At 38.6% G+C, this 27,731-nt stretch overlaps 1 protein-coding gene across 1 annotated transcript in view; it reads right to left on the reverse strand.

Moving 5' to 3' along the window:
• Positions 1 to 13,977: 13,977 nt before the first annotated feature.
• LOC107667294 (cadherin-6-like) overlaps positions 13,978 to 27,731 on the reverse strand; it is a 32,568-nt gene continuing 18,814 nt past the window's right edge. The window contains exons 5-12 of the mRNA XM_016458937.1: positions 26,563 to 26,736; positions 25,722 to 25,909; positions 25,319 to 25,569; positions 23,339 to 23,475; positions 22,967 to 23,097; positions 19,069 to 19,186; positions 18,578 to 18,829; positions 13,978 to 16,167 (exon numbers count right to left, since the gene is read on the reverse strand). Coding sequence (XP_016314423.1) covers positions 15,662 to 16,167; positions 18,578 to 18,829; positions 19,069 to 19,186; positions 22,967 to 23,097; positions 23,339 to 23,475; positions 25,319 to 25,569; positions 25,722 to 25,909; positions 26,563 to 26,736 — 1,757 coding nt within the window. The 3' untranslated portion in view covers positions 13,978 to 15,661. The remainder of the gene's footprint in view (positions 16,168 to 18,577; positions 18,830 to 19,068; positions 19,187 to 22,966; positions 23,098 to 23,338; positions 23,476 to 25,318; positions 25,570 to 25,721; positions 25,910 to 26,562; positions 26,737 to 27,731) is intronic.

A 27,731-nucleotide genomic window follows, 5' to 3' on the forward strand; every position in this document is an offset into this window, starting at 1 on the left:
TCAATGATGGCAGGCGAGGATGTAAATAAAATTCTGGCAATGATGTGTACGTTTATATGGAAGGGAGTGAATTGTAGGTGGTGATGACGGGGTGGTAGTCGACAAATGCATGTCTTTTGAAATAGCATAATTAAGTCACTCAGATATCTTCATTGTATTGTAGCATTGTAAAAATCAGGCTGCTATTAATATCAATATGCACATTGTGTATTACTGTAACAAACATTTTGTATTTGTTTTTACATTACAAACTAATAGCAATAATAATATATTACTTTTGAAAGCACTTATGGTGTTGAGCAGTGCCCTTACGAAAATTAAACCATGGTTTTGCTACACTGACTGTAGTTTAACCATTGTATTTGTAGTGAAACTGTGGTTATACAAATGTGATGTCATAAAACCAGTCAAACCAGTCATATATTTGTAGCAATAGCCAAAAATACATTGTATGGGTCAAAATTATCGATTTTTCTTTTATGCCAAAAATCATTAGGATATTAAGTAAAGATCATGTTCCATGAAGATATTTTGTAAATTTCTTACCGTAAATATATACATATAAAAAAATATATTTTTGATTAGTAATATGCATTGCTAAGAACTTAATTTGGATGACTTTAAAGGCAATTTTCTCAATATTTTTTATTTTTTTTTGCACCCTCTGATTCCAGATTTTCAAATAGTTGTATCTTGGCCAAATATTGTCCTATCCTAACATGACACATCAATGGAAAGTTTATTTATTCAGCTTTCAGATGATGTATAAATCTCAATTTTAAAAAAATTGACCGTGGTTTTGTGGTCCAGGGTCACAAATGGTAATCAAAATGCCAAAAACATGGTTACTACACTGTTATTACAAAAAAAACCATGGTTAATATTCGTAAGGGTGACTCCTTAACCTTTTCGAGTGAAATATAGGGAAAAGTAAGCTTTTCTAGTCATATTTTTAGGTTGAGTACAGGTAGTCTTATAGTAAACAATAAAATGAGAATACACATGACTTTGAAGTATACAGATAAAGAGGGAATACTCTGTGTTTTTGCTTTCTTTGTGGCGGCTATATTGGCATGGAAATTGCAGTTCAGTGAGTATGTGTTGATTCAGTAGCTGAACTCACCGTGATTTGGTGTTTCAGATCGGTAAATCCCCACCCACCATGTGAGTAATTTGGTGAGTCTTTGATTCAATGTTCATTCCATGTTGATTCACTAGCTGCTCTGATTGATTCAGAGAGCTCCCTCAAAGAAGGATTTGTCAGAAAAATTAAAATTGGAGTCTTTGGCTGGATCCAAATACACTTCCCTACTATACAGTATAAATAAGGGAGACAATTCACAATGTCCGAATTCAAAGTTTTGATTATACAGTAGGAGAAAAGTATTTAGATGTCTTACTTCAGGCACAATTCAGAATCTGCATCTGATGGACTCTACATCTAATGGACTTACTATTCCATGAGGGCACGAGAGAGGAATTGTGAATGGCAGTGAAGTGACACATCTGATGCTGTAGGTCACATGACAATGACAACATGACAAATATGTCCAGATTATAATCATACCACACACATTCATACTATTTAAAGTGTACTTTTGTAACAGTTGCTAAAAAAAAATAATTTTATAATAGAATAAAATAACTAAATCATAAGGCTAAAATGTGTGTGAATTGAACACTGCTTGTGCTTCTGTCAAGGAAAATGCTGTGTAGACAACAAGGTCATGATTTGTTAGAAATATGTATGCCCACCTACAGATTTGTTAAAGTTGCAGTCCGTAAGTTTTGCCTCTTTGTCGCCATCTCTGTTTGAAAACCTGGAATTGCAGCTGTGTGCGGAATTATCTAGTTTGCGTGGGTTGTGAGTTGGCACAGCTCCAGCGCGGATTAATCTAATGTTCTGAAGAGTATGTGTGGCAGTCAGTCACCGCACAGGTGTGGATATTTACTGTACTTCGCAATCACAGATTCTAGCCTACGTCTTGGAATATGACCCAAATAAGAATTTTCACCGTATATTGCCATCTGATGTTTACTTGTTTGTACTCGTAAAAGAATACTTAAAAGGCTTTTTTGTAATACCATTTTTACTTAGTTTTTAAATACATAACAATGCATTCATTTTAATAGGCTACTATTTAAAGCTGTAGTCCGTAAGTTTTGCCTCTTTGTCGGCATCTCTGTTTGAAAACCTGGAATTGCAGCTGTGTGCGGAATTATCTAGCTTGCGTGGGTTGTGAGTCGGCACGGCTCCAGCGCGGATTAATCTAATTTTCTGAAGAGTATGTGTGTGGCAGTCAGTCACCGCACCGGTGTGGATATTTAGTGTACTTCGCAATCACAGATTCTAGCCTACATCTTGGAATATATGACTCAAATAAGCATATTCACCGTATATTGCCATCTGAACAAGTAAGTAACAAGTCTACAACGTTTGTTCTGACCAGCTGAGGAAAAAAGCATTACTATAAATCTCGCTACCAATGGTGATTAAATCTAAAGATTGGTTAGCTCATATCACATCAAACCGTTCAAATTATTATTATTGTTATACTTTATTCTCAAATGATTAATGTTAACATCAGCATTGGTGACTATGAGTATAGTGTGTATTAGTGTGTAGATTTCAATTTCTGCAGTATAATCTAATTGTCGTACTCTTCAAATTTCATATTAATAAATTCTTTTAACCCAAAAAGCAAATTATGCTCCCTTTGAACTGGTTGTATCCGCAGTGCCATGCGAAAACCTACCTGTACCACTCAAATTAGAAAACATTATTATAAGATGACCATTGTGAATTGGGCTAAAGTAAGGCGATGGTTTTGAACACTGGCTGGTTATGTACTTGGTCAAAGTTTGATTTCGGATAATTTTTAACCAAAAAAAGTTACGGACTGCAGCTTTAACTGATTTCGAAAACTAATATTTTCTGACATGACATAAACACCCCATCAATGTTACACTTTGCATGACTCCGAGTTTGAAAGCTGCTAGTGTTTTTATAGGCAATTTGTTTTCATACAGAAACAACAGAAGTGTTGTCAAAATCTTTTTTGAACTGCATAAATCTGATGAAAAAAGATTATTCAAATACATGAAAAATTAAATTATTTAAAGCATAATAGTATTAATAACAAAATAGTATTGTATTTCTTTATTGATTTATTTAAATTTGTATAATTGAATGAATAAAATAAAATATTAGTATTATTATTGTACATACATATCAAACTGAATTCAGAAAAAAATGCTGTCATTTTTGTCTTTAGCTGATCGCATGCCTGGTTCATGCATCATCCACATGCTGACATAAAACAAGCAGACTTGTCTGACATAAATACAACTGAACATACCACTGATATGATGCATTTTTTTTACCCATGTGTTTCGTTGGAAAGGGTGTTTCAATGTATTCCGCAACTACAGACATGGCATGTTGGTCTTTTTGATGTCTCATTGCTGACAGTTTCATGAATTGTCCTTGATTTACTGTAACTGGAGGCAGGTAAACTTGATTTAAGCCTGATTTCCCTTCAGGGCTTTTGCTGTCTTTTAACAGTACATCATCTCATCAAAAACACCTGGGATTTTATAATTTGCCCTGGATTTATGATATAGGACCACTCTGAAACAGGAAATCAGTTTTTTTCCCCTCCAGATAGCAAGGTTAACAGCACATAGAAGCAGCTGCCAGTCTGTCCAGCCTGTTTAGATGGATATACATGTTCTCCAGAGCAAAATGATCAATATAAAAATGCCAGAGCTCTTTTGTTCGTTTCTATCAGTAAATCAACAGTGAGAATGCACTTCTGGTTGCTTGCTTAAATAATCATACAAGTCCTCTAAAGTAAAGTATTTTTGTATGCGATCTAATGGCGATGTTTTATCAGGGGAGTTTTAATGTATTAGCAGACTTATTCCGTTCATTCCTTTTCTTGGCATCACAGCATGCCTAATGAGGTGTGTGTCTTTTGAGAGTTGAAAATTCAAATGTAGAGCCTAACACAATGTGCCCAAGAAAGTGGGACAGCCGTGCTTTATGGCAGCCAATTTCAATGTATTTTTTACTTATGGCCTTTCCCGATGGGATGTGATATGAAGCATATGAAGCAGACTACTTTATTAGGCTTCCTCCATGTCATTGCTGTCAAATGAAAGCATCTTTTTAAAAACTGATATATTATTAAATTTGACAAACATAGATAGAAAAAAGTAGATAATAATTTAGAGAATAGTCACCCCCCTTGAATCAATACATTTTAGTCAGCACTCATTGAACACAGAGCAAAAATGTGCTCTTTCTTCTTAAAAGCCCTTAAGACAAAGAATGGTGATCTCATTTGAAGTGATGTGGGAGGAGCCGACGGCCCCATGTCTGATAGTGTCTTAGAGCCTCTGAGAATGAGTGGTGTGGAGAAGATGAGAAAGGACACCTCTCCTCCAGACCAAAGCAGAAATGGCTGAAGTACCTTGGATGATTTAGAGGGCCCTCGATATTTGAAATAATCATGAATGAAGGTGAGAGTGGAGAATGCCAGTGATTAGATCGCTGACACTCAAAATGAACGTCTCAGGTTACGCATGTAACCATGGTTCCTTGAGGGAACGAGACGCTGCGTCGGAGGACGCTTTGGGAACGCCCTTCAGCGTGACCGGCTCTGAACCATGTGTGTAATCAGTCCAATGGATGGGCGAGACGTCACGGGCGGGGTGACGTAGCGACCAGGAAGTTTAAAAGCACGTGCGGTGAAACCGGGGTCAGTTTCTAGGAGTGAAGCAAGCGCTGGCAGAGATGCCGAAAGTATGGCCCCGAGACGCAGCGTCTCGTTCCCTCGAGGAACCATGGTTACATGCGTAACCTGAGACGTTCCTCTTCAGGAACTCGAGCTGCGTCGGAGGACGCTTTGGGAACGAGTATGCCCATGCCGCCAGACTTTCAAATCTTCGCCTAGTGTGGAAGTCTGCACAGCTAGGGCGAGAGAACAGAAGAGCCAGGAGTGGCTCGCATGTCTAAGCCATAGACAAAGGTTAGGGGCGTGGACCATCCTGCAGCGTCGCAGATGTCCTGCATCGAGACACCTGCCAACTTCACCACCTCGGGGTGAAGCATCCATTCCAGGTTTCCTCCACATGTCCAAGGTACGTAGGCATCGCCGCATGACCTTGATCATGCGAAGCAGGTTTCCCCTCGAGGAGAACTCCTTGGTCTTGAGCCACCACTGTAGGGGTCTCATGTACAGCAGGCCAAAAGGTATCACGTTGGTCTTGGCGTTTAGTCTTAACCCCAGCTCTTTCGTGTGAGCGAGAACTACATCTCGATGTCGAACTGCCATGTGCTCTGATTAAGCTAATATCAACCAATCGTCGATGTGGTTGAGTCGTGAAAGTGTGGGGTGAGAGTGCAAGGCCAAAGGAAGAGCCTAACAGTCTACTAAGGGAATCAGTCTCTCGAGACTGACCTCTGGTGTAACCAGAGCGGCAGACCGGCAGGGGACCACTGTACTAGCTGCTCTAGAGACGTCCGTGGAGGTCGCGAGCCTCTTAGCACCGATACGTTTCCGGGCGGTAACTGAGAGAGTGCTCGCCGGAGACCGCTGCGCCCTGGAACACCGGCAGGGTTGGCAGACTGATCTCCTGAAGGCACTGAGGAGACTGGCCTCTGGTGCGCCTAGAGCAGCTAGCTCGGTGCCCTGAAGCGGCGGACTGGCAGGGGGCGACCGTACTAGCTGCTCTAGATAACTGAGAGAAGCACTCGCCGGAGACTGCTGCACCCTGGAACACCGGCAGGGTTGGCAGACCGATCTACTGAGGGCACTGAGGAGAGACGGCCACCGTGTAATGCGGTGTACACCGCTCTTCCCCAGAGGGAGCTGGCCCTCAAAAAGTCCTAGGTCTTAGGCGTCAGGACGTTTACGACGAAGACTATCCTGCGAGAATGGCGGTCCGCAGAACCGCCTTCTGCTAGAAGCCTTCGGCCTGGGAGCGCCACTCTGACTCTAGACTCTGCGGAGTACAAGAAGTGAGACCCCCAGAATGAGGGGCTGGAATACTGTAGGTTGGGACTGCTCCCGCCCACCAATCGCAAGATCACAGGCACGGACACACTCCTCGGAGCGTGCCCAGCGAGAGCGGAGCGCTTAACAGCGGGAAAAGCACAATCCGCCTCCCGAGAGCCGACTGCGCGAGCTCCGCTCCCCATTAATGCTGCTCATTATAATATCAGGCATAATATGCTTGTGTAGGGCCGGCACCGCGAGAAATGCTAGTGAAGGCTCTCTCCTCAAAGAGAGCCCTCTGAGAGCGAAGCAAGGCAGTAACAAACGCTACCAAAATGGGCCGTCAGCTCCTTTTTTTTCGAGAGCTGACTCTGCGTGCTTGCTCCCAAGCAGACAACAAACAAACTGTGTGTATCCCCACCCGTAAAGTAACGCAGGCAGGGAGGAACACACAGCCTGAATGCTGCCTGCCCTCGCCTTAGGTGTCTGGTTTTGTCTTGAGATTTCGTGATAGACAACACTAAATAAGACTCACAAACAGATATCAGACTGACACACACACAGAGCGCTTGCTGAATGACAGAATGCTGACGCCGGTTTCACCGCACGTGCTTTTAAGCTTCCTGGTCCTTAAGCTCCGTGACGTCTCGCCCATCCATTGGACTGATTACACACGTGGTTCAGAGCCGGTCACACTGAAGGGCGTTCCCAAAAACGTCCTCCGACACAGCTCGAGTTCCTGAAGAGGAACCGTAGATCTAAATGTAAGAAAGTAGAACTGGCTGAAATGTTAAGTTTTTGTATAGTTTTACCAGTACCATAGTGGTCCAAATTTCAGCTTGGGTTGTTCGGTTTTGAAAAGTTTAAGTGTTAGCACCAGGTCAATTTGCCCTTTTTTTGAATGAATGAATGAATGAATGAAACAGATAAATTAAAAATTTGGAGGGCCCTCTTTAGGTATCTTGCCCTGGAGTGATTATTAATATCATTATTTATAGTGAGTGATTTCTAATTGTTAAATTGTTGATGTGAGAATATTTAACAAAATGCTTTTAAACAACACCAAAAAATGTAGCAGCATTTAAAATTTTACTTTATAAATCGTACAAAAGATAGATAGTTAAATACAAATAGCTGCATCCACTCCTCCGTTATTGCACAGTGATGCATCTATTGCAGGTAACAAACACTTTTAAGCCATTAAATTAATCATTACATACAAATATGACTCTAAAATTAGTAGAAAATCAATAAAAATGCTTTTCTGAGAGCAATTCTCCAGAGCACAAATGTGCTACATGGTGCATTGTGCCAGAAAATGACTACAAGGATGTACTGTGACCAAGAAGAGTTTTTACTGGTTCATTCTGCTTCATTATCAACCATTCTATTGCCATTTTATATGCATCATGCGGTTGCAAAGTGAAGAAAATTGGTTTGTTATTGGTTTGTTAAAAACATAGATCCTATAGATCTATCAAGGACTCAATCTCGCTTCAGATCCACACGAAGAACTGTAGTTGTTGTATCAAGGCATCTCTTTTTCAGTAAACTGCATTATTTCTATCTCAAGGGCAGAGATGATTGACAATACCCACATAGTAGATTATTTAATTTTCTCTGTGATATAAGGTCTTCACAATATGTTTAGACTCGACAGATGCGCTCGTGTCGTTCTTCGTTCGCAACAAGGATTATTAATAGGTAACTGGACTGGTTAAGTGAGGCCCTTGAGCTCAATCAATGAAGTGCTTGAGAAGGAAGATACGCAAGAAGACCTAATGGCCACTTGTGATCGAACATGAAAGGACTAGCACTCCACATGAAAAGGTCTGTAGTCCTGTTTGAACTTGTGCAATTTTTATGTCTCCCATTTCCGAGAAAAAAGCCTGTTTAGTACACAGGAGTTTTAAACTTGGTAAAGCTAAGTGCATCTAAGACGAAAATGGAACCATTTTCATATTGCCATGTGTTAGCAACTAAAGTGGATTCAGTGACATCTGGGCGATCGAACTGAGAACGCAAATACACTTACATTTGAAAAAAAGCCCTAAAATAGACTAAAACTAAAAGTTCAGTTAAAAGGGCCAAAACAAACATTTCAGAGGGCAGGAATATTTTAAAGAAAAGGTTCCTACTAATGGACTTTGCTTTTAGATGCCCCCATCGGAATGTGGGTCCAATCTTGTGGACACGAGGGAGATTCCACACCACCGTATGTCTTCTAAGTAGTCTGTGATCTGTACTCATCCCTTTTTTCCTGTCCATTGAATTATAGATATGGGCATCATCTATGCTGGATCCGAGTGACCTCAAAGTCCAAAGCCTCTGTGGGGTTGTTCAGCTGAGAGGGCCGAGAAGTGGAAATCACATTCTACAGGCAATGCTGGAGCACATGAATTATTCTGATCATTTTAGGGGCAGGAAAATGAATACTGAGGGTGAAATGAAATGTAGAGAAGTGGATGAGATGCGGCAGACCCGATGATCTTTAATTTCTTCTCCTCCGGACCCCCCCACCCCCCATCCGAGTAAACATAAAGTCATAGACTTGGCAGATGGAGGCATATTAGAAAATCTCAATATGACAACAGCTTCACATTTCCGCCGATAATCCACCATCTGATGACAAAGCAATAGCCGTGCTTTTTGGAGGCAGGTAAGCGCTAAGCTGTGGGAAAATGGAAACTTGGGGTAAAAATTTTATGCCGCCTTTGCTTTCGCGAATTGGTCCGTGATGACGGACATTGTCCTTCCTTCCACTGGTGTGCGGTAAATGCTACATTTTCCGGCCCATTGGAGAGAGATGTTAGCACCTCAGATGTGCATTGTTTTGAAGCGAACCTTTGTGTCCTTTCTAGCAGGAAACAGTGTTTGCCTAATGTGGCTGCAAAGGTTCAGAAGTTCAAAAGAAAAGCGCTACGACTCCTTCCGCGCATATACGGGGGGTGTCCTTACAGATTTGGATCCTCTGTGCATGGCTTCACATTCACTACAGACATGAAAAACTAGACATGAAACCCGGTGGGAGATTGCTACTTGGTGCCTTACAGGTTTGATATTTCAAGCTCTAATGAATTTTTGCTGGCCTTTTTGACATCGGCTGTCTTCCAGACCACTCACTCTTCAACACGCTGTGTTGTTCTGATGGGCAGACAGTGATTACCAAATACCTGTGATGTACCCAGATAAGCAGGGTGAAAGGACAAAAACTGAAGGCTCTGTGAATTGCCTAATGCCACAGTATTGTCTGGTACTAGGACTTTTGGTTTGCAAATCACAGTGATAGATGAAGTACACAAAAAGTACAGATAACCGGCCTCCAGTAAACGTATATCTGTAGAAAAACAGATACTGTTATCCGTTACCAGTACATTTTCTGTTAAGTTTACAGTCATTTCCCTCAACCTTAAAACACAACACGGTGCAATACATAATTCAAAATATGAGTAAATAAAAATCAACAACAACAACATATGGAAATTCTGTCATAGTACAGTATTTTTATGGACTTTATTTAGAGTGCACTGCTCAAAATACCAACACAGTTTCATGGCAATTCTTAATGTCTTAGCGTTTTGGTCGAACTGGTGGCTAATTCGACCTCATTCATCAGAATTTCTCAAACCACATTGACGGTTATGTTTAGGGGTGGACCTTCATGTGTATTTTTTTTTTTTTAAGAAATCGAATGTATTTGTACGATTCACATCGTAACAATTCACACGAAATTGCCTCCTCATTAAATTAAATAGGGTTTCCTGTGAGATTGGGTTGCAAAATACCTAAGGAGATAGGGGTCTAATGTCATAGACACACACACACATAGGACAGAGCTTAAATGAATTTTATCTCAGTCTGACATTGTTATGATTTTTTTTTATAAATTAATGGAAAAATTACTAGAAAACTACTGTAGTTGTCAACATTCAAGAATTTCAAGCTATGAACCAAGTTGTTTCCCCTTAACAGCAGATTTAGTTCACATATAACTTAGTCATGTCACAGCCAAAATATGATTTTCATTTACAACAAACATTACTTAAGTTCAGCATTAGTGTCTTTTTGTACCATCAGTCAAATCCTCTGCACCCTCAAGTTAGAATGTTTAACTAGAGACTCGCTTCATGCAGATCGCTGAATCAGTTGTTGATTCGAGAACAGATGCAATTGGATCAGTTCGCAAATGAATCCTTTACTGCAATTTGTGAACCAATTTAATAGATAAGTCTAAAAGAATCAACTCACATGAGTGATTTGTTCATGACTCAGACATTGCTATCCTGCCGTGGAGCTTTAGTTCAAAAGAACAAGGAATGTAGTCAAAATGAGTAAAAAGTAAGATATTACGTTTTGGAATGAAGTTTTCCAAAGTGAAAATGCTGTAATAAAGGAAACGATATCAGCAAAAGGCACTTAAATAAAATGACTTCATCCACCACTGGCAATTCATAGCCTAAATGCCATGCAACACCTGTCATATTTTCATAATACATTTTCTAAATGGGTTAATTTGTACCAATTCATCAGTCACATACAGTTTCTTGTAATTTTTCCCACTAGCTTTTAATTTAGTCAGTTTTATGTAAAAAAAAAAAAAAAAAAAGGATACTGTGGGTGATAAAGATCATGTTGCATTAATGCTGACAAGATTTTTTGCTTCAGAGACTCAAAGGAGTTTTTTTTAATCAGTGTAGGCCTATATTTGACTGAGAAGTTCAGAAAGTTTGGACACTTTTGAAACACGAGATGTATTGGACTCTGAGATAAGAGATTTCCCATCAGTACCATTCCAAGAAAAGCGCAAGAGTCCATATTAATTAGAATAATCCATCAAAAGCGCTCACTGTATCGGAGTCTAATGATGGCTACATAAAGTTTTAACAGTCACTGTTGCTTAAACTGTTGAACGATGGTGTACGTATCACTAAACATGCTGTTCGGGAGATTATTTTGAGCCATAGCTAAATGTCTTTTGTATGGCAAATAAACAGCCTATTGCTTGTTAAATGAGTCAGAACTACAACAAGTAACCAAAATGAGTGTAGAAGTGATTGGGACTCATTCGGTGAATGACTGGAAAATAGGCCATGACACGACGCATTCAAAACAACATCAGGAGCTCTTAGATAATGCAGACAACAGACCTTTCAGTGCACTTCACAACATTTGCAGCTTGACAGATTGAATATAAACATCATTTTTGGCACAAAAGAAAGCGGGAATGGTGCTTTAGAACTCTCTGGAATAAAGTTAAATCCGAAAAATTTTACATGGTTTTGTGAATAACAATGAAAACTTCGCCTGTCAGCGATGATGATGATGGCAACGGCACCCCATGAAAGCGTTGGGTAGAAAGAGAAGGAAATCAAAGCACAAGATGAGGTAGATTGGTGTTTAGCATTTCCCCTAACATGACATGCCCATTAAAGATTAAGGCTAAAGAGACAGGCGAGGCTAATGGGAAGCGACGCAGCGTTTTAAGCCTCGGCCATGATGAGTTACAACCCTCAGCAGCCGCACTGCTGCGGTGACATGTTGACTGCCCTTGATTCAGCCGGCTCCTTCTCAGAGTCGGCCGGGAGAGCGACGGATCCCCAGCGTACATCCAGCGCCGGCCTCAAGCACAGCTAACCTTTAGTCGGCTTAACGTTACAGAGATTAAAACACACTTGAGTGTACTTTTTTCTTCTGCTTTGTGCCACCCTTGCTTTCATTACTGCGTAGTTCATGTAATCGTGTCTTTGGGCTTATCCTACGATTACCAGCTGTATTTGATTCGAGATATAAGCTTGTAATGAACTCAAGTCAAGAGGGAGTTTGCAACATTTTAGTGCAGCAGAACTTCATGTCTTATGCATATCAGGTAAAAGCTGTTTAAGTTTTGCTCAGGCTCTTTCATTATACGAAAAATCCGCACCTGATGAATGAGCACGTATTGTTAAACAAAGTTCACCCATTCCCTGCTGGAAAAACTAGCTGAAACCGGTTGGCTGGTTTTAGCTGATCTTCCAGCCTGGTCATAGCTGGTTTGCAGGCTGGTTCTACAAGGGTTTTGACTACTCCTTTAGCCTACTTCCAGCTTAAACCAGCTAAGACCAGCCAACTAGTGCAGGCTCGTTTAAGTTTTTTTCTTCTCCAGAAGTAAATAATTATCGATTCACCTTCATGTCATTCAAACTCATAAACTTGTTATTGTTACTGATCACAAAACAAGAATATTCACATAGATTTTTTTTTTTCATACAATACAGTTCACTGCAACCACAGTCAAATGAGCTTCAAGAAGAAGAAGAGGAAGAAATATTAACTGACATTTGGGTCTGTTTTTCTTAGAAGCTATAGCTTAAAACAGATTAGAATATAGCTTTTATGGTCCATTAAATACAAATAAAATTGATAAAATCCTTACTTTGTAATTAAATATAAAATCACAGCAGGGTAAACATAGAAATATTCCCCTCATCTTTTTTTTTTTTTTTCATAGACAACAAAGAAAATCTTTTGTGTGTGTGTGTGCAAATGCAACTGCATATGGGTTTGAATTTTTTTATTTATTTATTTGATAATGAGCTATTCATTTAAAATAACAATACTTTATATGGTTTTCAAATGTATCCATTTGTCTGCTTTTTCAATATTGAAAGAGAGTTGGACTTGTAACCCGAAGGTTGTGGGTTCGAGTCTCAGGTCCGGCAGGGATTGTAGGTGGGTGGAGTGAATAACCAGTGCTCTCTCCACCCTCAATACCATGACTGAGATGAGACCCTTGAGCAAGGCACTGAACCCCCAACTGCTCCCCGGGTGCCGTAGCGTTGGCTGCCCACTGTTCCGTGTGTGCGTTCACTACTGTGTGTGTGCACTTGGATGGGTTAAAGGGGTCATATGATGTTGCTAAAAAGAGCATTATTTTGTGTATTTGGTGTAATGAAATGTGTTTATGCAGTTTAAGGTACAAAAACACTTTATTTTCCACATACTGTACATTATTGTTTCTCCTCTATGCCACGGTATGGGACACCATACTTGGCCACACGTCACTTTCACTTTCAAAAGCACTTCTGCTGGAGCACAATTTTTCCATCTTCTTTCCAATACATGCATACTGACCCTTCTAAATGAGATTAGTGCACCTGAATCCTGGAGTGCTGCTTTATATTTAAGCCCTTAATGGCCTTGTACAGACACACAGAAAGACCAGATGAGACTAGTGTCTAAGTACATATTTGCAGAGAGCGCTGGGTGGCAGGGTGATTGAGTTAACATGGGCATTGTTTGAAATGTCACCATCTGCCTGACAACTGCTGATCCCCAAACAATTTAAAATGAATACTGTTTCCTCTCCCTCCAAATCCAGTGGCGAGCTTTGAGATCTTCATTATAGATTGGCCTAATGAGCTGACGATCTGGGACAGACACTGGAAATTTTTGATAACGATCATGACATTTGGCCTCTAAGAATCATGTTAAAGTCATGCACATATAATGGGGCGTTCACAGGAAGTAATACTATTAGACACATCCTATCGTATATGTAGGACATATATTTCTGATAAAATAAAATACAAAGATAAATTCTAAATATATATTTTTGTGTTCAGAAGTAACAATAACAGCTTATATTTATATATGCTAGGTATGTTTATATATATATATTTTATATTTTATACTTTTTTCGTATTTTTACAGACATACATATCTAAAACATATTTCATATATAAAATATGATTACATTTAAATAAATATTAAATACATTTATTTAAGGTTCTATGATTGAACTTATCTTTGCTCACAAAATGGGCAACAGCCCAACAGTCATTTGCAAAATAAATAAATAAATAAATACAAATTGCTTCTGATAAGACAAAAGCTTAACGTAATGCATTTATAAGTGTTTCTGGGCATGCAAAGAATTGCTCAGGTTTTCTGTAAAAGAGAACATTTATTTTAATGAAAGTTTGATTCCATTTGCACATCATCAAATGAACTGCAACCAGCTCACATTTACAGTTTAACACTTTGAAAACACAGAAACAATAATACTGAATGTACATATTTCAAGAATATTTAGTCATCATTGTGGTATATAAATATTTGGTACAAAATTTCACAAGATATAAAGCAAAGTAGAACATGGACATAATCTACTCTCCCAAGCCACTGGTACAAAGCACTGTTCATTAAACCAAGTTTTTACAGCATGAGTTACCATCTTTTTCTTCATTTTGTCTTTTTTACAGCATATCAATGACAAAGAATGGAATTTCTGCTTCTAAAACACAAATATTTACCTGCTGGAGCGCCGTTCAGAGCTGACTCACCCCCTCCTAACTGAAGAGGTGAAAGCAATCTCAGGCTCATTTTGTAGTTTGAAGAGAGGGCGCAATCATTGCGGAGTGATTTACTTTACGATTTGACTCACACCTCAATACAACACTGTTGTGGTTAACATTCAGCCGAGGAATAAATCAGTTGAGCTTTTATTACTTCCCTGGTTATTTGACTCTCGCTATTAAAAGCAGAAGGTTGTCAGAGGAAAGGTGAGAATTGCAGCTTTAAACTTTGATTAATCAACAATTTTGGTTTCGATCTGTTGGTCCACGAAGCTGTAATTCTATGTATGGATATTAACGTTTCATTCTCTTTCGGCTGGTTTGACTCTTTTGTGGTTCATGTCAAGGTCTCATCCGAATGAATAGACACAGAGGAAAAAAACACACACGCATACAGTGATTAAAGGTAATAGTATGGAATGTAAATTTTGCAGCACGTCATTAAGGGACCGTGTGAAAGTCTGAAAGTCATATTAAGCAGTTCTGAGTTCAACCAAACGTTTGTCAGACTGCTAAAGGAAGCAAAACACATTTAGGTCCAATGACATAGCAGATAATTGTAAGCTTCTGGCTTTTTTTTCTTTTCATGTGGATGATGAAAACCAGTGCCAACCGTAAAACATCTTCTGACCCATTTTCTAGATGGGCTTCATACAATCCGTCTTGATTCGGGTTACAGGACAACACATCTTTTCTTGAGTGCGTAAGAAGATTAGTAAAATTATGCAAATGGTTAATAGTAAGGTTTGAAAATTCCTCCCAGTTATTAGACAACTCCTATGATGTTGAGCGGTTTGATTCTGAGCTGCCCGCTACACGTTGAGGTCTGATGGTGAATTCATAGGCTCGAGTTTGGCGGTGGTTTCATTATTTTCATAAAGTCCTCGGCCTTGGCCTTTTTTTAGTCAATGACCTGCTCGAGTGTCACTTCAAGTGTTTCACAGGCTCACAGTCAACTGATAAACTGCTCTTTGCAGCAGGATTTGAAGAGCGCTTCTGCATTAAATGCTTGGATTTTCAAAAGAACGTTTTCAGCGATGGTTACGGATATGAAAAACTGCAGACATCTCCAGAGCAATCTGGGATTATGCAGGAAGATGTCACCACAGATGATCTTTCTGATGAGAAGTCGGCATACGGATACGTCCTCCTCGCCAGAGCATGAAATTCGTCAGCCAATCAGGACAGAGCAACCGGCTGTCTGATTGTAGGACAAAGAGAAGGATAAAGGGCACTTTGTAAAAGAAATTAGGATGCCTCATTCTGCCACTCCAGCCTTCATGTAGAGGCAGATCAGCAAATGAGTCTCACTCCACAGTCTGTCCGTTAGGAGTCCCAGTCGCTGTCCTCGCCGCCGTACATGTCTGCTAGCTTCCTGAAGCGTGGTCCCCACTCGCTGAGGTAGTTATAGTCCTGCTCCCCTTCTGAGGACACGGACCCCAGCGAACTGAGTGACTCGGCCACCGATCCGTTACCTTCATACGCGTAGGTGGCCAGCGAGTCGTAAGGAGGAGCCGTGGGGTTGCCATCGTTTTCTTGCACGCGCTGGTTGATAAAGTCCCGCACATCTGCGTTCTCACGGGACGGCACCAAGGTTCTGCGAAGTGGCGGCGGAGGGTAGAGCGACTCGGAGGGTAAGATGTCCCGCCGCAGTTTGCTCTCCTCCATTACTTCCGGATGCCGAAGCGCTCCGATGTCAAAGGCCTGAGTGTCCTCCTCGCCGCCGCCCTCGTCATTGTAGCTGACCACATTGTCCCTCACGTCCTCCTTGGAGATGATCAGAGGCTCTTTCTTCTTCTGACGTTTCATGGCAGCAAACAGCACCACGATCACTACAGAATGAGAGATGGAAAAATGCAATTATTATAATTATTATTGATGCACCAGAATGAAAAACCCTTGCAAATATTATTTATACTCATACATGTATATACAGGTTTGGTGTCAGTAAGTTTTTATTTTTAATTTAGCAAGGATACATATAAATTGATCAAAAGTGACAGTACATTTATAATGTCACAAAATATTCAAATAAATGCAATTCTGAACTTTCTATTTATCAATGAATTATGACAAAAAGTATCAAAGTTTCCACAAAAATATTAAGCAGCACAACTGTTTTCAACATTGATAATAATAAATGTTTCTTGAGAAGTAAATCAGCTAATATTGGAAATATTTCTGAAGGATCATGTGACACTAAAACCCAGAGTAATGGCTGCTGAAAATTCAGCTTTGCCATCACAGGAATAAATTATTTACATTTGAAAATATATTATTTTATTTTAATTGCATTCAAAATAAAAGTTTTTTTTTATTCACTGATGCTCCAGAAGGAAACACGATGCATTAAGAGGAACTTTTGAACAGGATGAAGATGTCAACATTTTTCTTATTTTGTTGAAATATCATTTTTTTTTCCCATTTAGTACTGCCCTTCGGAAGCAACAGAAGATACTTGCATGTTTCCCGGAAGACAAATTAAGTACAATTGACCTTGATCTTCAAATGTAAAAAGTGCTCTTAATGCATCGTGTTTCCTTCTGGAGCATCAGTGAATGGTTGAACCTTTTTTAATAGTTGTGTTTGAGTCCCTCAGTTGTCCTCAGTGTGAAAAGATGGATCTCAAAATCATACTGTCACTGCTGGAAAGGGTTCAAATATGCTAAAGATGGTGGAAAACCATCACAAAACAAACAAACAAAAAAAAACAGTCATAGATCATCCAGGTAACCACACACAGTATTAAGAACCAAGGGTTCCCAAACCTTTGAAGGGGGTCATTTTAATCATTTCAGCTATTTTTTTTGTCTTGTGGACTATATGTAAACATCTTTTATGTAAAATATCTTACTCAAGACAGTACTAAATAAAAAAATGATATGCATTTTGTATGATCTCTCTTATTCTGTTAAAATTATTCACATTTTCACAGATTCTGCAAGAAGTTCCCAAACTTTCGCATGCCACTGTGTATATATATATATATATATATATATATAAACATTTTAGAATTTTAGGTGTATTTATTCAATATACAATTTAAACTGTTTATTATATTGCAGTTAAAATGCATAGTATAAATAATTTAATACAGACAGTTTTGCTTGAAAAAAAAACAAAAAAACACTCTAACTTCACAGATTCTGCAAGAAGTTCCCAAACTTTCGCATGCCACTGTGTATATATATATATATATATATATATATATATGTAAGATAAAATACAATTAGCAACTCAATGCTGCTAAATAGCGTTAGCTAAAACCACCCGCAGAAAGCAGGTGGTAAACGAAATGTCATTTGCTACTGATCATTATAGCAGATATTCATCAAATGATGAATAAGAGCATTATAAACAGCCATATGTTTAGATGTGCGGTGTAGTTAAGTACGCTTTTGGCATTTTGAAGAAGTGATTCAGACAGCGTGTGCAACCACACTTTCAGTGGGCCACAATTCGTTTTTAGTAACCCCCCAGTGCCATTTGGTTGCTTTTATCAGTGAACTTTCACTGTAGTGGAGCAGGAATTGTTTTATACATGATGCATGCTTTCACCCTGTGGGTGACACCTAATGTAGGCGTCAGGTCGTTAAGAGAGCCACTGCGTGCAGTTCACAGGTGAGATCTAGCTGATGTTAACAGTTAGCAGAACTCAAATAAGCAAGCTTTCCTACAGCAATTCAAATGCATCGTCAAAAAAAAAAAAATAAATAAATCCACAGTAAATCGATCAATTACAGAAGCATGTTAGTTGTATGAAGACACAAGTGCTTCAATTAAAATCAAATCTAAAACTGAAATGTGATATTCCTTTTTTTGTTGAATGAAATCAAGGATGGATTGAGTTTAATTTAAATTTAGCTCTTGTTACCCAGTTTCCTGAATAAATAACCAACAAGTGAGTTTTATCAGTTCAGCCATCTGAGCATGTCAGAAATAGTTTTTCTTTATTTTCCTTTTTTCCCTCCATAATTGCAAATTATTTTACATGCAGATCAGGCGTACACACTTCAGACCAATGGAATTGTAATTAATCACATGGCAGCACAGACAAAAGCGCTAACTGACAGGAAGACAGGTGGGAAAATGAACTGAAAAGTCCCACTAACAAAGGGCTTGAAAGATGAACAGTCGGATTCACAGCAGACAGACAGATGGAGGAAGCGGCCATCAGACAGATGGACGTAGGAAAAGTGATCTGATTGTTAAAGTCAAAAGAGAGAACTGAAGGCTACTTACAGAGCAGGATGAGGATGCAGAGCAGGATGGCCACCAGCGCCCCCGTGCTGAGCCCCGCAGCGCTGCTCAGAGCCTCGGCGTTGCACATCTCCATGTTGCCGTCTCGGTCGCACGTACAAACCCGAATTGTGAGCGTGCCCGTGCTGCTCTGCATGGGAATGTGTCCGTCTGAGATCACCACAGCCACTAGATGGGTGCTCTTGTGCATTCGGCCAAATCCGGTGCGTCGTGTTAAGATCCCAGCTGTGTTATCTGCAGAGAGTTGAGCATTTAGTTTATTAAGAAACGAAAGTTCTGGCCTCTCTGCAGACCGCAGCGGGCCCAGACTGACCTAAAGTTATGGCTACTGCAGAACGAGCTGCCTCAGTTTAAACAGCTAGACTTGGAGAGGCCATGTGTCTTAAAGATTTCTCCCATTTGATTGGTCTGTGTTGTCATGAAGAGAGACAGTGAGCTAGTTAGAAGGCCAGACAATGTGAGAGGGCACCCACCTCCATTATCTCGGACTGAAAAGTTTGCTCGCACTGAGCTCTCTGGTGCTAAAGAGAACAAGAAGCGATGTCCACCGACCGGGTCATCTGGATCCACTGCGCTTATCGTCTGGATTTTCTGTGGCAAAGAAGCAAATGATGACAATCACATATTTAACAAAGTCCATAGAACAAACATTACAAATGGTATTTGGTCTGGTTTTATGTCATGTCCCCATCATAAATATATAATTGTATATTATATTATATTATATTATATTACAGGCAAAACATTGTTTTTTATGCATTGGCCTTTTTGATTTCAAGTGTTTCTTTTTCTTCAGAGTCATGTCCCCATCATAAATATATAATTGTATATTATATTATATTATATTACAGGCAAAACATTGTTTTTTATGCATTGGCCTTTTTGATTTCAAGTGTTTCTTTTTCTTCAGACTAGTGGAATAAAAAAACATCAAAAATACACTTTTAATGTTTCTTTCATTGCACTTTATCTTTCGATTGTAATAAATACACTGTATTTAAAAGCCATTTTTCTTAAAATTACATGTTTTATTCCTGCACTGAGCCAGAACTCTCCATTTCAGTAGCACTGACATACAACAAACTTTATCTACATTCTTTTTACAGTGGGATTGATCATATATCGTGCAGGATTTTATAAAACATTTTATTCATTTTTTTTTTCAGATTTATGGAATTATATCTCAAATCTGCTCTGTACATTTGACTCTAATATGTCAACAAACTGAAACAAGAATTTTGAAACTGGCTTTATCCAATGTTCAGATGTTTATTTTAGAAATATATGCAAATTAATGCTTATTTAACTAGGTAATGCCTAATTTGCATATTTAAACAACAATTAAAAAAAACTTAGAATTTTTTTTTGCAGTTCTTAATGTAATAACCATACTTCTACTGGGGAAGTATGGTTTATTATTTGTTAATTTATATTTATACATTATTTTTTTTCTCTATTAATCTATTCACCTGGGGTGTCTTGCCTTAAAGATAAAAATCATAGTTTTTATTAGCACTTTTATCCATTTAACTAATCTAGTTTATTTAACTAAAAGACAATTTTGCTATTTATGTCAACTTCTAATATCAAAAACATACATTTTTTTCTAATGTAGCCGACATTTTTTATTATTTTTTTCTAATAAAAATGTTTCAAACAAAATATTTTCAACATCTTTCTAGAGATATTGTGTTAATTAGCAATGATAGATGTTTTTTTTCAGTTTCAATTTCCACCAGTTTTTTTTTAGTCTTCTTCTAACTCCTTTTAGTTAAATTTTGCTCTGCATTTCCTTCCAGTTAGGTCTCCAGTTAATTCTCAAATTTTGTGATAAATACCATTTAAATGCATTGACCAGAGAGCTTGACCAGCACATATAGGTCTGCACATACCACACATTACTTGCATATTTTGTTCATTTTTATTTAAGGTACACAGCTGGAAATGTACTGCATACGGTACTGCATGACCCATTCACAATGTCAATCTTTCATTTTTTCTAATAAAAATGTTTCAAACTAAATATTTTCAACATCTTTCTAGAGATATTGTGTTAATTAGCAATGATAGATTTTTTTTTTCAGTTTCAATTTCCACCAGTTTTTTTTTAGTCTTCTTCTAACTCCTTTTAGTTAAATTTTGCTCTGCATTTCCTTCCAGTTAGGTCTCCAGTTAATTCTCAAATTTTGTGATAAATACCATTTAAATGCATTGACCAGAGAGCTTGACCAGCACATATAGGTCTGCACATACCACACATTACTTGCATATTTTGTTCATTTTTATTTAAGGTACACAGCTGGAAATGTACTGCATACGGTACTGCATGACCCATTCACAATGTCAATCTTTCAGACCTTACAAGTGTTTACATGTAAACACTATAAGCATGTTTACAGCGAGGAAAGATGTTGGCTCAGTGATAGAGGCTCATGGTTATCTTTAGTTGTCACCAAGGTCAATTTTAGTTTAAATGCATCTCTCAAGGGTGCACTGGCAACACGCTGTGACAAAAATGTAATCATGCATTGTGTGCTTGGTGTTTTTTCTCTACCAGGCTTACGTACTGGCCAGATTTCTTGTGTTGCTGGCTGGCTTCCCTTTCCTCTGGGCTTTACTGCAGTCTGGTAGAATATAACTGCCGAACAGAACCAAACTCCCAGCCTTATCTCACACTGCCGTCGCTTAAATATAACTAATAAACATCATAATAATTACTAATTGTTTAGTTTCATCATGCAAGTAACAGCATTGCCACATAAGTCTGCTGTTTTGTAACTCTCTTTTACCTATACATACTTAAATAGGAGACGCAAATTGTTTAATGATGTATTACTCTTATCTGTATGACCAAAAATGACAGAGCATTGTAAATTATTTTTGCCGTTATCATGAAAAAATACAATTTAACACGCCTACGCATTTGCCGACCTCTACTATACATATACTAATATATATATATACTTTTGATAGATGTGGTTGATAGCATATATGCTTGTTTCTGTAAAAAACTGTGCAATTTATATAATTATGAGACTTTTTTTAGTGATTAGATATTCAAATATTATTATCCATCCATCCATCTTCCAAATCACTTATTCTCTGTTTTTATTTCTTTTATTTTTTTAGATACTTTTTAGATAACCTCACTAAACTGTGTTAGATTTATTCTTAAAAAATGAAAAAAGCAACACTTAATATCTTATGAAATTTTGCATCAAGTAAATTGAGAAGGATGTTCTGACATTTTTACTGATAGATTTGGATAGATGTAGTTGATAGCATATGCACTTGTTTTCTGTAAAAGTTGTGTAATTTACATAGGACTTTTTCAATGAATAGATATTGAGTTATTATTATCCATCCATCCATCCATCCATTTTCCAAATAGCTTATTCTCTGTAGGGTTATGGTTAAATGACTATTATTTATTTATTTAATTGTTAGATTGTTTGTTCTTGTTTTTAACATAAACCTCACTAAATTGTATTAGATTTACACTTAAAATAAGAAAAAAATGGCAACAATAAATATCATATGAAATTTAGAAGGATGTTTAAATTGATTTTAAATTGAGAAGGATGTTCTGACATTTTCACTGGAAATCAAGATAAAAAAACAAAAACATTTTTTTCTGAAATTAATTGTGATTAATCGCAATTAATCCCACCCCCCCCCCAAAAAAAAACTTTTATATTGCAATAATTTCACATTCAATCTTCAAATGAATGTAGAAACAATATAAAGATAGTATATTTTTAATATATATTTAATGGCATCTTTTTTATGACTGAAGGCGAGTATTACTGATACCAATACTACTGATGTCTTTAGGAAATTGTTTTGTTTTTCCTCTATTTATTTTTTAAATGGGATTTACCCTATGTAATGTATGTTCTTAATAAAGAGTTTTCGGTCTTTTTGTACCCAGTAATAACTAAACCTTGGCACACCCCAGGTTGAACAATTCTGCCAGCAGCTGAGGTGGGCGGGTCAGTGAGGTGGGTGATGACGGACAACGAGGGATACAAGAAGAGTCAGGAAATGGAGGAGAGGTGGAGAGCTATTATGAAGTGCCTGTGATATGTGACAGCCCCTGTCATCCACCATGACACATAATCTCATCAAGCCTGACAGAAAAAGGCTCTGCCGTCTAATCCATGAAGGAGAAATACTCATCACTGATCTCTATCTCGCTCCGGAGGTGTGAGTTCTGTAGAGGTCACACACTGTTTAACAGACGCCCCTGCTTTAAATCGACACATCCAATCGCCGGCCGAACAGGAGAACTGGACTTATTCCCCCTTATCTTACATCGAAATTGACAATGTGGCAGATAAAATGGGAAACGTATACTAAAATGCTCTTTACCTGACCGGCTTTGGCATTTTCACAGACGAAGGTCTCGTAGAAGGATGCCAGCATGGGGGGGTTATCGTTGACATCCAGTACGCGGATGTACACAGGCACTCGGCTGGTCTGCTCAGGGTTGTCTAAGTGTCCTTAAAAAGATGTGGCAGATGATGGTTGACTACTTGAGATGATAGAAACTCACATTATTGGAGTCGCAGGAGGAAACTGGATTTCTAATTTAAAAAAGTAAACTAATATATTTAGTCAATATAAGCTGTCATGGCAAATGAAAATGCGTAAATCCTATTGGAGAAATTTAATGCTGGATGACTTGAGCTTATCAGCCTAAATTCATTCCAAATGAGCTATGAACCGCGTGGAGTCACTTACTGAACTCGGTCGCGATCACTGAGATGTTGTGCCAAGCGAATTCTTCTCGATCCAGAGGCCTCTGCAGGAATATAGATCCATTCCCAGCATAGACACCAAAAATCCGGTCCACATCTGTGTGCCGGTCAATGGAGTACCTGTAATTCAAACCATTTAGCTCAATTGTCAACATGTTTTCAACAGTGTTAAAGGAGTAGTTAACTTTCAGAATGAAAATGCTGTCGTCATTTACGCACCCTCCACTTGTTCCAAACCTATCCGAACAGTTGATGGACACCATTGACTTCCATAGTATTTTTTTTTTCCTACTATGGAAGTCAATAGTGCCCATCAACTGTTTGGATATTAACATTTTTCAAAATATCTTCTTTTGTGTTCAACAGAAGAAAGAAACTCATACAGGTTTGGAACAAGTAGAGGGTGAGTAAATTATGACAGCATTTGCATTCTGGAAGTGAACTACTCTTTAAGTTATTTTCAAAATGTGTAACTCTTCCAGTAATTAGCTACTTTTAATTAGCATTTTAGCATGACAAAACATGTCATGTGTTGCAAGGTAAAACAACATTGCTACACATTTTGAATTAAGACATGACCTGTGATAAACAGGTTTGGCCCATTTGCTCAGAGAAAATGGAGCGTGAAAATCATTAAAAATTCAGAGAAAAAAACAGAAATCTTTTTTAGTCAGTGTTGTCATAATTGTTGTTTTGTCTTTATAGGGAAGACTAATCAGATCCGCACTGCTATACTTGCCCCTTTCGCTCTCCTGTTTAGTGCTGGAAATTAATTGTTCAGATGGTTCATGTAAATTAACTGATTCTATCAAAGTGACTCGCTGATTTGAGTCCCTTTGCAAAAATCACTGTTGCTGTTTAGGTCTTCCTTATTTAGCCTAAACAAAAATATAACTAAATGTTGTTGCATTTAGCATAAATTAATCAGTTCATTCAGTTTCTACAGTCAGAGAAAACCTGGAAATGCCAGTAAATGTAAAAAAAAATAAATAAATTTGACAATACATTTTCTGGTTATTATCAGCTACGATCATTTAACTATTCTTTGTAAGCGTTTTGTAATTACTATTAAATGTTTTTTTTTTTTTTATTCTTACACAGTAAAAGGAAAAAATAAAACATGAAAGATACTACTTTTTCAAAAGTGTGCATTGACTAGTTTGAACACTTAAAATTCTAATTAGCTTGTAACTTGGCAAAACAGTATCCCCAAAACTGGTTTTCACAAACATTAACACGACTGATCCTTTAGAGCAGGAGACACTTGAGAAAGCTTGATGCACACCACAGCTATAACTGCATGAAATCCCACTGCCCTGAGCCCACACATGCCCAGTTCCCATTTGTTCTTCTTTCACCAGAAGATCACAATATTGCTCTTTCAAATGCAATCAATCAGTGGGATTGTTCAATTTCCTAATTAGCCTCCTGATGTTCAGAGCGACAGTGTTGCTCGTGCTTCTGATGTCCCTGATAATTACCAGCCCTGAAGTCCTGTTCTCTGCTGCAGAGGGCTTTTTAATTGCGCTTCCATTCTGTGTTCTTATTTACTGTGGACTCCGGAGGGAAAAACATCCATTTATTGTCCTCCTGAGCCTTCTGCATCAGCTTTATCATTAGGGCGCTTTGGACAGTGATAATATCCTCATTTATTCTTATAATTGTAGTTTATTACAATTATCTCATAAAGATGCTGCAATTGAAGGACCTCTCGAATTAAATATGAATTTAATAAGCACGCTCTGAGGAAGCAGTCCATCTAAGCTCATATCGCCATAGCTCCAGACAGATTAATCAGGGTTTTGCGATTATCAAGAGGTCGCTGGAAGAAACGGGCAGATGTTTAAGAGGCTTCTGCCAAGCTATTGTGTGTTGGGAAATGTGCATTTAAAGAGATTTACCACAATCTTGTAAATATAGATGATGGAAACAATGTGGGATGATATTAATTCAAAGCCCTTACTTGACCGGACTGCGGCGTATGTCAGGATCCACAGCGCTGACCGATCCTATCATGGTGCCCACAGCCGCGTCCTCTTTCACCTCCAAAATATAGCTGATTTTCTCAAATTGAGGAGGCTCATCCACATCCTCAACACTGACCCTGATGGTCGCCATGTCCTTAGCGTCCGAGCTCAGAAAGCGTGGGTCTGGATGTGTGTTTTGGACCTGGATCTGAAGCGTGTATGATTTCTTCTTTTCATAGTCCAGAGGCTGCAATGGAAGAACACATTCACAGGAATAAACAAACCACTCTGGGTCAAATTTTCAGCAAAAAAACCCTGCATTTTATTCACAAACCATTCAGATTAATTCTAAAAAAGGCTTTTCAAACATGCACGAGTGAAATGAAAAATCCTCTGTACCTTCTTAAGACTAAGTATGCCTTCTTGGGTGTTCTTGTCAGTGCTGACGTCGAACACATCCAGACCGTCTCCGCCAACAACAGTATAGTCCATCTCCGCATTTCTGCCGACGTCGGCATCCACAGCCCTGATCCTGCCAACCGATGATCCTACCTTGGTGATCTCTGGAACGCTGAACTGATATACACCTGGAGAACATAATGTTAATGTCAGGTTGTGCTTGGAACTATGAATTCTCAAGAGTCTTCTTTTTCTTGAGAGAAGATCTATAATTTAAACACCAACTATAGTGAACCCAAAATAAGGGTTCGGGGGAATTTTTACATTAAAAAATCTGATCCCTGTATCTAACACTGCAGCCAATTAAAGTGTTTTTTTTTTTTAAAGCATAGTCTTGGTGTTCTCTTTACTGTAATAAATGGCGAACGTGACTGATATTGTGCTGCCTGCCATAAATCCGCTTTGTGCTCATACCCTGCATTTCTCTGATTAACAAGACAAAAATTCCAAGCATTTTCTATTTGCATGCAGGCTAAAAGAATAGATTATATTAAGAAAAACACAAAACAGTAAGTGAGCTGAGCCCACTCTGTCCATTTAATCAGGATTAACACACAGACCTCACACAGTTGCTAAAGCTTTGCCACTAACCATTTTCCTTCACACAAAGATAAAAATTTTTATCCGTCTTTGTTTTTTTGAAGTTTCTGTATTGTATAGCTTGCTATTTGCCCTATCAGAAATCTTTGGAATTATGGAACAAATGTCTTGTGCAAATATCAGATCGGTGATATTTCTGCATTTACATACATATTTTTCTTTTTATTGAATGCATGCTTACTCTGCATGAAACGAGGAGGGTTATCGTTGACATCGGTGAGGCTAATGTTTACTGTGGTGGTGCCTGTTAAGCCCCCCTTCTGGCCGGCCATGTCCTTGGCTTCGATCACCACCTGGTAGTGCTCCCTCTGCTCCCTGTCCATATCGGAAGGTCCCAAAGCCGTCCGGATTATACCTGAGGGAAAGATGGTTTGTTTTAATTTGTTAACATCCGATCCAGCCTAGTTTCCTTACTCTAGGAGATGGACGACACTAGATCGCAGTGGCAGCTGAGTCTTGGTTGTGTTTAAACAGTGCAGAACTAATTGTGTACATGCATTGAGACTGACATTTTGCCGCAGAAATTATTATAGGCAGCAGCTGCTGATTGAGAGATCGCTGCGGGTTCTGAAGAAACAAGAACTTGGATTATTAAAACCGGTGTTTTACAAGCCAAACCAATTTGATCGCAAGCAATTTCAGAGTAAGACAGTGTTAGACTTGCTTGACAGATTTGGACCAGCAATTCTTTGCAAAAGAAGTGAAGTTAAAGGGATAGTTCACCCAAAAATTAAAATTCTGTCATTAATTACCCTCATGTCGTTGCAAACCCATAAGACCTTCGTTCATTTTCGGAACACAAATTAAGATATTTTTGATGAAATTCGAGATCTCTCTGACCCTCCCATAGACAGCAAGGGTACTACCACGGTCAAGGCACAGAAACGTAGCAAGGACATCGATAAAATGCTCCATGTGACATCAGGTGTGCAACTGTAATTTTACGAAGCTACGGGAATACCTTTTGTGCACAAAGAAAACAAAAATAATGACTTTATTCAACAATTCTTCTCCTCCTCATCCTGTCTGCTGTCATGCGCCGCCATTGTGGACAGAGTATCACGACGCATGCGCATGCTTCCGCTTGCTTCATGTAAACGACGCATGCGCATGGTGCGTCTTCTTGAATATTCAGTGAATTTTCTTTGCATACAAAAAGTATTCTTGTAGCTTCGCAAAATTGCGGTTGAACCCCTGGTGTCACATGGATTATTTTACCGATGTCCTTGCTACGTTTCTGGACGTTGATCTTGGTAGTACCCTTGCTGTCTATGGGAGGGTCTGAGAGCTCTCAGAATGCATCAAAAATATCTTAATTTGTGTTCCGAAGATGAACAGAGGTCTTACGGG

The sequence above is a fragment of the Sinocyclocheilus anshuiensis genome, unplaced genomic scaffold, assembly GCF_001515605.1.
Source record: "Sinocyclocheilus anshuiensis isolate Anshui unplaced genomic scaffold, SAMN03320099.WGS_v1.1 scaffold1551, whole genome shotgun sequence".
Taxonomy (NCBI): Eukaryota; Metazoa; Chordata; class Actinopteri; order Cypriniformes; family Cyprinidae; genus Sinocyclocheilus; species Sinocyclocheilus anshuiensis.